Source organism: Platalea leucorodia, assembly GCF_965183815.1.
Source record: "Platalea leucorodia genome assembly, chromosome: 22".
In the NCBI taxonomy this organism is placed as follows: Eukaryota; Metazoa; Chordata; class Aves; order Pelecaniformes; family Threskiornithidae; genus Platalea; species Platalea leucorodia.
The window spans coordinates 2,052,685-2,065,015 of NC_138844.1; the positions used below are offsets into that span (position 1 = coordinate 2,052,685).

The window sequence follows — 12,331 nt, forward strand, 5'->3', positions numbered from 1 at the left end:
GGACATATCCAAAAAAAAAAAAAAAAAAAAAAAACTTGACTAAAGCTTCCAGAGTTCTGCAGCTACAAGAAGAGATCAAACACCTACAAATAACTTTTTGGAACAGGAAGCTTGGCAAGACAGGTTTCCTTCCCAGATCTACAGTCACTCAGAGGAGCCCTGCTGTGCCCAGCAGGTTAAGCAGGCTGTCCCCCAGGACAAGCAGCCCTGACTGGATGCTCAGCACCGGCCTTTCCATCTGCTCCGTTTGACCTCTAGTTTACTTTGCTGGAAGCTTTTATACTTGTCAGGAAGGAGCTGCATTCTCTCTTGATAACAAGCTCATAAATACCAATTTTCTTCTCCTATTAAAAAAGGAACACATTAGGAAAGTTAAAAACTCAGAATTAAATCAAATTTTTGTCAAAGCCAGGGAACTTTGAGCAAGCCAACACTGAGACAGCCTCAACAGAGTCCAGACAAGAAGGACAGATGAGATGTAACGCTCCTTCCCACACGCCCCAAACGTGACACTCCCACCGGCATGAATCACCTCAGGCGGCCAAGGAGGCACCACGGCGAACGCGGCTACGCCGCATACGCACCAGGGGCTGGCCGACACAGAGGCCAAAACAGCTTTAAAAATGGGAGAGGGAAGAGTTCACATCACCGCCTCTTGCATCATCCAGGGCCAGAAATGAACAGGGAATGTTCTTCCCCGCACTGTTTCGTGCCTGTGCCACCGGTAACTTTCTCCTTCTCATCTGTTAACAGGTAGAGCTGTCTACATAAGCAAGGAAGGTCAAGCCCAATCATCAGCCGGAGTTAGCAATACAGACACCCGCTAGTCTTCACTGCCAGCTCTTTATACACAATATACACTTAACACAGGTTCCATTTTCTTTGTCTAATAGCAGACGTGCATTCCTCTCATGGGTCTGGGCAGTAATCTAGAAATCACTTCCGTCTTAGCACATGAAAGCCACTTTATTAGGACAGAAGTGCCTATCTTAGCAATTAAAGGATATTGTTTTTTAGGGTGGTGACTGCTGCTTGCCCTTTGTTTGCAAAGTTTACAGCCACACGAATTCAGTGCTGCAACGGGAGCTTTGTAACTCCAATGCCGATTTACCCAGTGCAGTTAAGAAGATGTACGTAGCCTTGGGAACTTGGCTGTACGGTTTCCATTATTTTGCAATGTTATCAGAAATACGATTTACAGTTCCAAGACTGAAAGGTTTGCCTGATCCAGAAGAGCAGGAGAAACAAGCACACTAAAGGAGAACTTCTACGAGCTACTAGTATCATGTAGCATCTATAAGCTAACTAAATAGGTTGCTCTGCCCAAAGATGCGATTCTCCACATCAGTTCTTTACAATATGATCAGTAAAGTGATTTCAGAAAACACATCTGTGCTGCTGTGCCATAGAACCAGGAAACAGTTTCCTAACAGTTTAGCATGAACACCAACGTCACCTTCCAATTAAGCAATAATGACCCAGAATATGTGCATTTGTAATTAACACATCCATTTTGGAGTGGATGTTGCCTCACATTTCTTCCGTGAGCCAAGATGATCAACAATTTAATTACAGGGAATTGCTACTTGTGGTGTTTCATCTAAACCTCTCTTAAAAATGCTTAAAGGAATGAAACATCACACAACCATGTCTAAGATGTCAGTGTAGGATGCAAGTCACAGGATTTTGACACGCTAGCTGTGAGGACACCTAATGGATGCAAATTTCTTCCCATTTATTTAGAAAAGTTACCCAATGGCAATAGGGACAAGGTTAAAAATATCCCCTTAAACTTGGAATTTGCCTTGTGAAAGCCAGAGATGCTGCTACCCCTGCGTATTTGCAATTCACCTCACCGCTGATGGGCTGCATCTGGCACTAAACTACTCCAGGACACTGACTGATGTACCGAACACTACCCAGTTACAAGCGGTTTGTGTTTAAGATGCAATACCTTTCAATTATTTCTGTATTTTCTACAGAAAAAACATGTCATTGCTTTATTGCATCCCAGGAGACTAGGGAAACATGTTAAATCCTTTTATGCTGCAAACATTTGACCTTCCTGAACTGAGTACCTGACACACACACACAGGAAGGAGCACACCAGCGCAGCAGCAGGGCAAGAGAGCGCCTGAAGAACTACATATTCAGCCTTGATTTAACCAGCAGTAGCATTATCAGTTGGCTCAAATGCAGAGTAATAGGGTACTGTGTGAAAGCTTTTCTATTTACTGTAGCGACTGCTTGTTCCTTGCTTGAATTCTTCTGTTCACAGATCTTCTCCAACACAACTCTCCAGTTCCTGGGGGTCAAACAAACTTCTGAAGACAGCCAATATGGAAATTGAGTCACAAAACTCCGGTCGCTGCCAGAGGACTTCCCCGATTTGAGACAGCACCCTGACAGGTATGCGAATGACTGCCTCATGTAGAGACCACACTCTGGACCTCGTCCTTCCAAAAAATATTGCAGTTACTAAGATCATCGCTATCTGTCACACTGCTCAGGGGTCAGCTAGCACTCACTGCACCAGGTCTTCCTAAAGCTTGTCCTCTTTCACACCTGTGAGTGCACTTGGACAGTATCCACCAACTCCTGGATCAAAAAAAGATCAAAACATGACATGAGGACCTATATTTTAGTTTTCAGCGGTTTTTTTTACATTTTCATGTAAAGAAAGGAATCAATGATAACTTTATTCCACTGAAAACCATGTCCTGCCTGGTGGGTAATTGAGCAAAATATAAGTACCGCTGTTTTCTAAGGCCTGGTTTTCTGTGGACTCAAGCAGATCTGATTTTGTGACAGAACTTCCTCCAAATTCATAGCTAGGGCATCTCCTAAACCACAGGGTCTTCTCCTGAACGACCTCTGTGCTCTAAGGTACAGGACACAGAACAGAGGATAGGAAGAGAGAAGATCTTGCTGTGCTATGGAAAAAAAAAAAGTAATATTTAAGAAATTCACACTTGAAATGATCCTCAAAAAGCTTCTTTGATTTTTACAGACTCTTGCTACTAAGAAAAATTCTTAACAAAATGTAGTCATTTTGGCCTGTCCACAGTGAAAAAAAGAGGTGTGACATACCAGCACCCCCAAAACTGGAGATGGAGAGGCAGCACTGACATCTCCCTATCGTGTTGTCTTTTTAGGTATAAGCCTTGGAGACACTGCTTCTGCAACAAATTAAAGCTAATCAAAGATGACAAGGGTCAGATATCCCACGCTCACAAACATTCACATGGTCACATGGTTGTCAGAATTTTATTCTAAATAATTTAGCATGGGTTTTTATAATGCAGAAGTCCTGTAAGAAGGATACAAGTCTATTTGCGATGATTTCACAAGACAGATACGCAGTTGCAGAAGTGATCTCAGAAACAGAGATTCAGATTTAGTTTTCTCCTATTTCCCTAAAACATTGCTAAAAACCTATTTCTTCATATCACATATTAAGAAACACTAAAAAAAGCTAAGTGATGATAGAAGGATCAGTACCACACTGCAAGAAAGAACTGCGTTGATTCACAAATGTTTCTTTAGTTGCCTGATGACGCCTGCCATCTATGAAGGCTGATTCCATATGTTAGCAGAAATCAGACTTTACAGCTTTAACCCATAAACATGAAATCCAACCCTCATTATTTCAAAGTCTGTACCAAACTATCCAACCTAAAACTGCCCTGGGATTGACTGCAAGGAGTACAAGAGAGCACGCGTTAGTCCAGCAATGTCTTCGGCACCACGAAACACCGAGGGATACAGTCCGTCCTTCGCCACCCTGCCCACTACCGCTACGCCCTCTCAATTTGACAGTTGATTTCACAGATGTCGGCAATACATCTTCTGCTCAAGTCACAGGCTCTTCTAGTGGAGTTACGGCACAGTTCTGCGAGGTAAACCAACATCTACCAGTACCCGAGTGAAACCAAAATCATTCCCAGCTCAGTGCAGATGTGAATCTGAGAAGCAAAGAGGTGAGTGTCTCCTATCGCTGGGCTAAAGGCAATTCCACTTGAAATGAGTCCCAAATAGCAAATAAAGAAAAATTAAGGTGTTGTACCATTTGTACAATATAAAGCAGCCATTATTTCTACTCACCATGAACTGTTATACAAGTTGCAGCTATTACAAAACTTCAATATTTCTTAAAGAAACACACACCAGTCTCTCTGGTAGGGGATCATCACCAACATCGACGATCAGCACGCGTGATTTCCTCTTTGGGGAAAGCCAGACCTCCTGCCAGCTTGCAAGAGTAAAGCTGCAGCCACACGGACCTGCTTCACTCCCTACACCATTTCTCTATGTAGCTCTCCAATCTGGTACAACACAAGCAGAAACACAGCTCATTCTGGATCAACAACCTGACACTGGCTGGAACAAGGCAGAGAACTAATTCCTAACGAGGTTCAAATCAATTAGCTACAGACAGCCCTAGTTAACTTCCAGAGGTCCAGTCTTGGTACAAGGGATCCGTAACCAACTACGGACACAGCTAGACAGCTTTATGCCATTCCCTCTTCTGTAGTAGATGCTGGCTGATGTCTTGGCAAGACTCAGTGCTCCATTTGCATACCTCATGATTACCATGCAGAGAGAGATACAGAATAAATTATAACAGAAACAGCCATTATTTCTAATCATCATTAACTATTCTTCCTGTAAACTTCCATCACCATTAATCACTGTCTCTTCCTTGTGACTGAGGAAAACCAGTGCAATTAAGCGAGGGGGGTAATATACCTGAAACAGCACTAGATAATTAGTAAGATCTGGCTTATCATTTGTCTAAATTATTTAAAGTGGTACTACAAGTTTAAAGATTTTGTCTCTTTTCTACATCAGGAAAGCCATTCATTTCTCCCTGTAAAAGTATACATACACAAATCAAATCACATGAGTCTAATAAAAGAGGCTAAGCTCTAAATTGCACTGCAGGACATTTTTTCAGGCCAGAAGTAGTCACTGAAGCTTCCTCTACCCATTCTCCAGGTTTAAGCACCTTTTAAAAATGCTGACAACGGAACAGTATCAGTGTCCCAGTATCAGACTCACCTGTTGCACCTAGAGATATCACACACCTCCACCCTCCTACCTACTCTTCCTTATTTATACAGACAAGGACGACAATAGCTCCAATGTCACATCCGAAACGTATGTTGTTGCTTGCTCACCCTGACCTCCGCATCCTTTTCAGAGCTGCTGCTATCCCACATACAAGCTGGAGGGAGCTGTTAATTTACATTAACAGCATTAAACACACTGCAAGATTGGATCAAGCTCAGAAAATTATATTAAACACTTTGCTTAAGAACTCTCTTCACAGCACTAAATAATCTGATAATTCTGCAACAACTATATTTGCAGATAAATCATGAAAACACTGAATAGTAAGAAGCTTCCTCGCAACCCGAGGAAAGCATCACCCACTCAAATTGCCAGATTATGAGGCAATTAAGCTCCAATCTTTCTCTTAAATTTGCATAAATCCCCCCTTTCCTCCACCAGGCATCCAAGTCAGCCAAATAAAGGCACATTTTTCCAGGTGTTCGGTAGCCCAAAAGCTCGTAGCAGCAGGAAAAAGCTGAGGTTGATCCCTCTCCTTCCTCTCCACGTCCCCCATCACCACCTCCAGCACTCAGACCGTTCACTGAGCCTTTCCAGCGCACGAGGGCAACTGCAAACTAACTCATCAAACTGCACGGATAGTTTTGTCTGTCGACTTAGCACACTGAAAAGGCTCAGGGCAGGCTTGGGGGAGTCAGTGAGCAGCGGGTAAGACAAGACTGCTGCAGCCAGACTGGTTTAGGCTACAAGGAGTCTCAGAATGACGTTCATTATGGCTAAAATGATCTTACCACTGATGAAAGCACTGGGCTCCCGTTTCTGGCAAGAGAAAGCTGAAAAAAAGCTAGTCAAAGCACACAGATTTCTCCTGGGTTAGCTGCAAAGGGTGAGATGAAGAAAGAAGGTGCAAGGGAGAAAGTGAGACCATGTATCTGGAGCGGGGACAGATGACAAGCTTTTAACAAGAGAGAGACAGCAAAACGTGATTTTTTTTCTCAATTAATCAACATTTCAGAGGTGGCACTCGAGTAGATCTGCTCACCTGTGACGCACCGCTTATCACTGGGCCAAATTTCTCACCACTGCTCTAACCTCCACTGCTCTGCATCACGCCACTGCACCATCTGTCGTTGTATCCACCAGACAAACCACAACACAAAAAAACTATGAGAAAACCTATTCCCCAAGATCTCAATCACAGAATTGTTTGGCTAAGACAGAAGATTTCAGCCTGAAGCAGACATTAATGAAAAATGTGACCTTCACAAGCTGATATCCAGCAAAGCATGACTGAGCTCAGAGCAAAGAGAAGAGCAATCTTAACTGCACCTTGCGGCACTTGGAGATGGACACCTGCAAGCAGAGGGGATATACAAGGCACTACAAAAAGTGATGTGACAGACAAGACTGTTTCTTCACATTTTAAGGTCTTTTTGGCCACTTGCTGATGTTATCTAAGCAGTCACTGACAAGGGATTTTTTATTTTTTAAATAAATATGGAATAAAATCACTGCACAACCCTTAACGTGTGTTTTAACACAACACAATTTGGACTCACAACACAGGATGATGCTTGGCTGATGCCCACAGGGCAGAGGACTCTCTAGGGCCTCAAAGAATCCTACCAACCTGCCCCATATCCCACAGCACCAAGGGGTCACCAGGGCCTCCTAGCACCCTTAGGGGACTCTAAAATCCTGCCACAGGCGCCATGGAGACAGGGGTCACCCCAGCCTCATGGAGTCCCTCAGGGAATCCCACAATCCTGTCCCACATCTCAGAGCGCCAAGGGGTCACCCCACCCTCACAGCATCCTTAGAGGACCCTGCCCCACAACCCACAGGGAGAGGGGTCATCACAGCCTCACAGCACCCCTAGGGCACCCTAAAATCCTGCCCTGCTCCCCACAGGGCCTGAGGGCTGCTGCAGCCTCACAGCACCCTTAGGGGACCCTAAATCCTGCCAGCAGCACCGAGGGGTCACTAGGGCTTCACAGCACTCGTAGGGGACCCCACGATCCTGCCCACACCCCATAGGGAGAGGGGTCACCTCAGCCTCATGGTGCTCCTGAGGGAGCTCTAGAAGCTCACCCCACGGCACCGAGGCATCACCACAGCCTCACAGCACCCCTAGGACACCCTAAAATCCTGCCCTGCATCCCACGGGGCCACTGCAACCTCACAGCACCCTTAGGGAACCCTAAACCCTGCATCACAGCCACCGGGAGAGGGGTCATCCTGGCCTCATAGCGCTCCTGAGGGAACCCACGGTCCTGCCCCACACCACCAAGGGGCCAGCCCGGCCTCACAGCACCCCTGGGGGACCCTAAAATTCTGCCCCATGGGGAGAGGGGTCACCCTGCCCTCACAGCGCTCCTGAGGGAGCCCCACGGTCCTGTCCCACAGGCCACATCATCAAGGGGCCAGCCCGGCCTCGGAGCGCCCCCGGGGACCCTGCAGTCCTCCCCCAGAGGCAGAGGGGCCGCCCCGGCCTCACAGCACCCTCAGGGCCCCCCACACCACTGCGGGGGGGGGGTGTCACCACAGCCTCACAGAAACCGCAGGGGACCCCACACCCCCCCAGGGCTGAGCTACCACCCCGGCAGCGGGGCTGCGAGAAGCCACCGAACCACCCCGGCGCCCAGCGAGGAGCAGAAGCGGAGGGGATGTAGCGGCGGGGGCCGGGGGAGGGCGGGAAGGGTCCGTTCCCATTCCCCCCCCCACTTACCCGCCCCGCCATCTTGCCGCTGCGCCCAGCCCGCCGCGTTCGCCGCCTGACAGCCGCGCCGCAGCGACGGTCCCGCCCCGCAGCCGCCAGGGGGCGGTACAGCGCAGGCGCCGCGGCGGGACTGGGCGGGTCCCTGAGGGGCGAGGCTCGGTGACGCCCTCCGCACGGCCGGCGGCCTCGGATTGGCACCGGCGGCCGCCTGGTACCGGTACCGCTCGCCCATTGGTCTAGCGGCGGGGGGGGAGGGCGTTCTGCCGTACGTCAGTCGAGAACGCTGTTGGGATTGGCCGGTTGGGCCGTGCGCGGGGCGGTGTGGGAGGAGCCGCCGCTCTCCTCAGGGCGGGCGGGCGGGCGAGGGGGTGCCGCGTCCCGGGGGCTGCCGGCCTTCGGTAACGGGGGGGGCTTCACCGCGGTACTCGGGCCCGGGTGGCGCAGAGCCGGCCCCAGGCGGGGCTGGGGACACTGCCGGGGCGCGGGATGGGTCGGGCTTTGCCCTGAGGGAAGGGGCGGCGGCCGGGGGTGGCCGGCAGGGCCGCGTCCCCGGGGTGTGAGAGCTGAGCGGGGACGGGCCTGCGCGCAGAGCCGCCGCCGGCAGCGGGAGGGGTCTGCCAGAGCTTGGAGACCCCCAGGTCTCTGAGCCCCTAAGCATGGAGTCCTCAGCAGCGTTCAGCGAGGGGGTTTACAGTGCTCTGCGGAACGAAAGGGACTCTAAATCTGTCAAACTGCGCCAAATAGTGCATCATACAGCAGCTCTGGGTACTGTAAATGGGGTGCCGTGGCCGCCTCTGACAGTGCATCCAATGGCTTACCTTTGTTTCCGAAGTGGCTTTCCATTTAACAGCATCTGGCTTATACTAACAGCATATTTTTATGCTTTGTGCTACAAAATTACAGGTGTGTGCAAGCCTGAAAGCCAGATAATGGGATCTTAGAGGTGCTACTCTGGTCTCTCAGCACATCAAAGCCTGGCGTTAACCTCATTCTTTGGTAAGGAGGGCTTGGGGCTGCTAAAGCCCATTGCTAGGCCTTCGCTCACGACATCAGTGTCTTCTGCCCATTGCAGCTCTTGCTTGTACATGGAGCTGGCGTAACCTGGTCCTGTTTGAGCACTTACTGAATCTTTGCAGCCAGGCTTCTGGATATGGATCCGTACGGGGGATTTGGTTGAAATAGTGCTTCACTCTTAAGAGCAACAGATCATATTGGATAAACTGTCTCATGCTGAGAGATGAAAATAGCTTGTTCACAGAGCTGCGTCCCCCTGTGTAATGTTCTGTGGGAGAATGAAATTCCAATTACGGCCTTTAGTCTTGACTCTGCTTTGAGGGAGGAAGGCGGCAAAAGCTTGGATTCCGAAGCAAGGTTCAATACTGGCTCCAAAGCCGACCTCAACAGCCTGGAAATCAATTCGGGGGGTGAGCTTTAATGCATTAGCAGCCTGTTAACATCACTTCCTGCACAGGGCTTTGACAACATAATAAAATATTAATTTTAACTGCCGGTTTGCTGCCTTTAACAGGTAGCAACATCAACTGTAACCCAGACGGGAACGCCAAGTTCATGGAAAACGGGGGGGCACTTAATGGGGTGGGTTGATACCTCAGGCCACGGATGCACCTCAGTGCAGAGTGTGAGTGCAGGGTAAAGAAATCGAGCTGACACCTAAATCTGTTGTGGGCAGATCAAAACAGTGCAAGAATTCATTTTCCCCCCATGAGCCTGTGTTCTTCCCACTCGCACAGCAGCTGAGCAGAGTTTCTCCATCTGTGTCCCTTTCTCAACAAAAGTCACCGCACCGGGGAAACACCTCTGAAAAGCGGTGGTTAAATATTGCAGGTAACCCCTCGGCTTCGGGCAGGGCACCACTGGGCGGCTCTCGCTGCGGGGGATTTGCTTCCCAGCCTCAGTTACCTGCGAAAGCGGCGGTGAGACCGACAGGCGAACGCCTGCGTCCACTGAAACAGCATTTTCCTCCGCAGCTGGCAAAGGTGTCTGGCCTGGAGGGTGCTCCCTGGAGGAGTGGTGCTGCTGCAGCCCCAGCAGCGGACTCCGGCTGGATGATGGAATTCCGGGGGGATTCTCCTCTCTCTGAGCTTCCCAAATCTCTCTGCCACGTGGCCTTGAAAGAGTCTCTTGCAGAAACAAACACTGGCAATAAAACCTCTGAATTTGTAGGGAAACAGTGACTTGAGGGGACAGCGAGGGTGGAGCGGCCACGCTCCCCCATTTCAGAGGGGGAAAATGGTATTTCACCATTTCAAAGGGGAAAAAAAAGGCAAAAATCTCCCCAAACCAAACACGAAGGTCGCGCCGGTTCCTCTTCAGATCCAGCACCAAAGGGGACCCCAGCCCACCCCGGCTTGGCCCGGGGCTCCGGCCGTGGCTTGTCTCCCTGGCTGAGAGGGCGGCACTGCCGGGAGCCCAGGGCACGCAGCTCGGAACCAGGCCAGCGCCTTCGCCGGGGCAGGTCCCGCAGCCCTGCCCCGGGCCGGGGGCCCAGCCCTTCACCTCCGGCTTCCAGCAGACACAACATCTGCGTCCCGAGTGCCCAAATGCAGCTGGTGGCAACAACGTCCCTAGATTCCCTACAAATAGCTTGAGAACTGAAAAGCAAAATCGCTTGAGAAGTGAAAACGAGGATGGTTTGGTTTCAGGGCTTTTAGGTTTTCCTTAGTCCTTTTTAGTGAAAACAGTGGTATTCATACACTTGGCAGAGTTATCTAAACCAGCAGCAAGGATGAGAAGTGTAAGGAAACAAGGGCTGGAGACACGCAGACCCCGCTGCTTCAGCTGGCTCCCTCTTCCATCGGGCTCCCTCTGGGTTCTCCTTTCGATGCGGCGGCTCTGGGGCACCCTCAGCCGTTGGCTCCCAGCAGGGTCCCAGCCCAGCGGGCCCCGCTGCAGGCAGGGAGCCGTGGCACAAGGCCGGGGACCCGTTCTGCCACCGGTGACAGGCGATGGAGGTGCCCTCTTCCTCCCGTGGGTGACGCACGGGACCGTGGAGCCGGAGCGGCAGCAGCTGAGGGCAGCCCCGCTGACAGGGCCCGGGGCTGACAGGGCCCGGGGGGCTGCCTCCGGCATTGCCCCCACACAGCAGCCGGGCCGGGGCCGCTGCGGCCCCGCGGCAGCCGGGCAGCGCTCCGGGGAGGCGCCGGGGCAGCTCCCGGCGCTGAGGGGCCGCTCGGGGCCGCCCTGCTGCGGGCCGGGCCCGGGGGTTGCGGCGGGAAGGGCCAAGGCCGCTTCAACGGCCGCGGCGCTGTCTCCGGGTGAACAACGCCTCTGCGGCCGCTCATTGGCGGGAGGGTCGGCGAGGAGATTTTTCATTGGCGGGTAGGGGCCAATAGAAATAAAGCTCTGTTGCCGTGAGGCGAGCTGCGGGCGCTCGCTGCCTGATGACCTCGTGGGGAACGGGGAGGGTCACGCGGTGCGGGGAGGTGCGAGGGAGCCGGGCGGCTCCTCATTGGCTAGGCGGCTCAGGGCTTGGCCAATCCCCTCGAGGGCGCGGGGCGGGGCGGCGGTTGGCCTGGCGCGAGGCTAACGGCCGCCCGTCGCCTCAGGCGGCCCGCCATGGCCGCGCGCGGGGCAGGCGGCCGCCGGTAGCCGCCGCCGTCGCCACCGCCCCGGGGTTCGCCCATGGAGGTGAGGGAGGGGGCCGCGCCGGGGGCTGGGGGGAGGCTGGGCCGTGCGACTCGTTCTGTCAGAAACCCAGCGGGTGGTTGGAGCTGTCCCGGGGCTCCGGCTTCGGCTGGGCGCCGGTAACCGAGCAGGGCTGAGGCTGGGCGAGGCTTCGCGCCCTTCCCGCCGCGGGGTGTTTGCAGCCACAACCAGGCTTTTCTCCGGCCCCTCCTGTGTGGGGCCGCCCAAGGCCCGGCATTGCCTAGACCTGGGCCTGTCTTATGGTAACAGATGCTGTGAAACAGCTCGGGAGTGTCGGGAAAATGGTTTTTGGTGTCCTGAAAAACTTCCATTTCTGAAATAAATGAGTGTGTATGGTTTAGCAGGTGTGGGGGGTGTCACAAATCTGTAGCAGCCCCTTCTACCTATACGTTTCCTCATTCTTTGAGATCACAAGTCATGTAAGTGCTGGGTGTCCTCGCTGAACAAGGAGATAACTAAGGAGAAGACATGGCATAATTAGTATAAGAAATGGAGCTGTGTTCCACACTAATTCTGACTTTGCATGTTCACATATTTGTAAAATGTGCCTGAAAAAAGCTGTGTAATACATTGGTGTAACTGCGGTGTAAACTAGAAGGAAGATCACGCTGTAGACCACATGCTTTGGATGTAGAGCCTGTTTGCATCCGCAGGTAGCCACAGAAGATCGTCTTTTCAGAGAGGAGTGCTTATTCAGAATACTTACAGAACGCAAGTCCTGTGAACCTTGAACTTTTTTTGAATTTAATACGCATTTCAAATGAGCTGCTATGGTAATATTTTAAATATTATGCAAATAACTTATTTATTTGTGAGCTAAAAGGTTTTTTTAGCCAGTCAGTTTTATTTTAACTTTAAATTCTCCTTGTGTAC

At 51.3% G+C, this 12,331-nt stretch overlaps 1 protein-coding gene across 3 annotated transcripts in view; it reads right to left on the minus strand.

Moving 5' to 3' along the window:
* NSF (N-ethylmaleimide sensitive factor, vesicle fusing ATPase) overlaps positions 1–7,886 on the minus strand; it is an 82,612-nt gene extending 74,726 nt beyond the window's left edge. For 2 of the 3 annotated variants that reach the window (XM_082331626.1, XM_082331627.1), the window contains exon 1: positions 7,802–7,886. In XM_082331626.1, coding sequence (XP_082187752.1) covers positions 7,802–7,813 — 12 coding nt within the window. In that variant the 5' untranslated portion in view covers positions 7,814–7,886. Of the gene's footprint in view, positions 1–2,235; positions 2,318–7,801 lie in introns of those variants that run through there. The other variant, XM_082331628.1, reaches the window with a different exon arrangement.
* Positions 7,887–12,331: the final 4,445 nt, after the last annotated feature.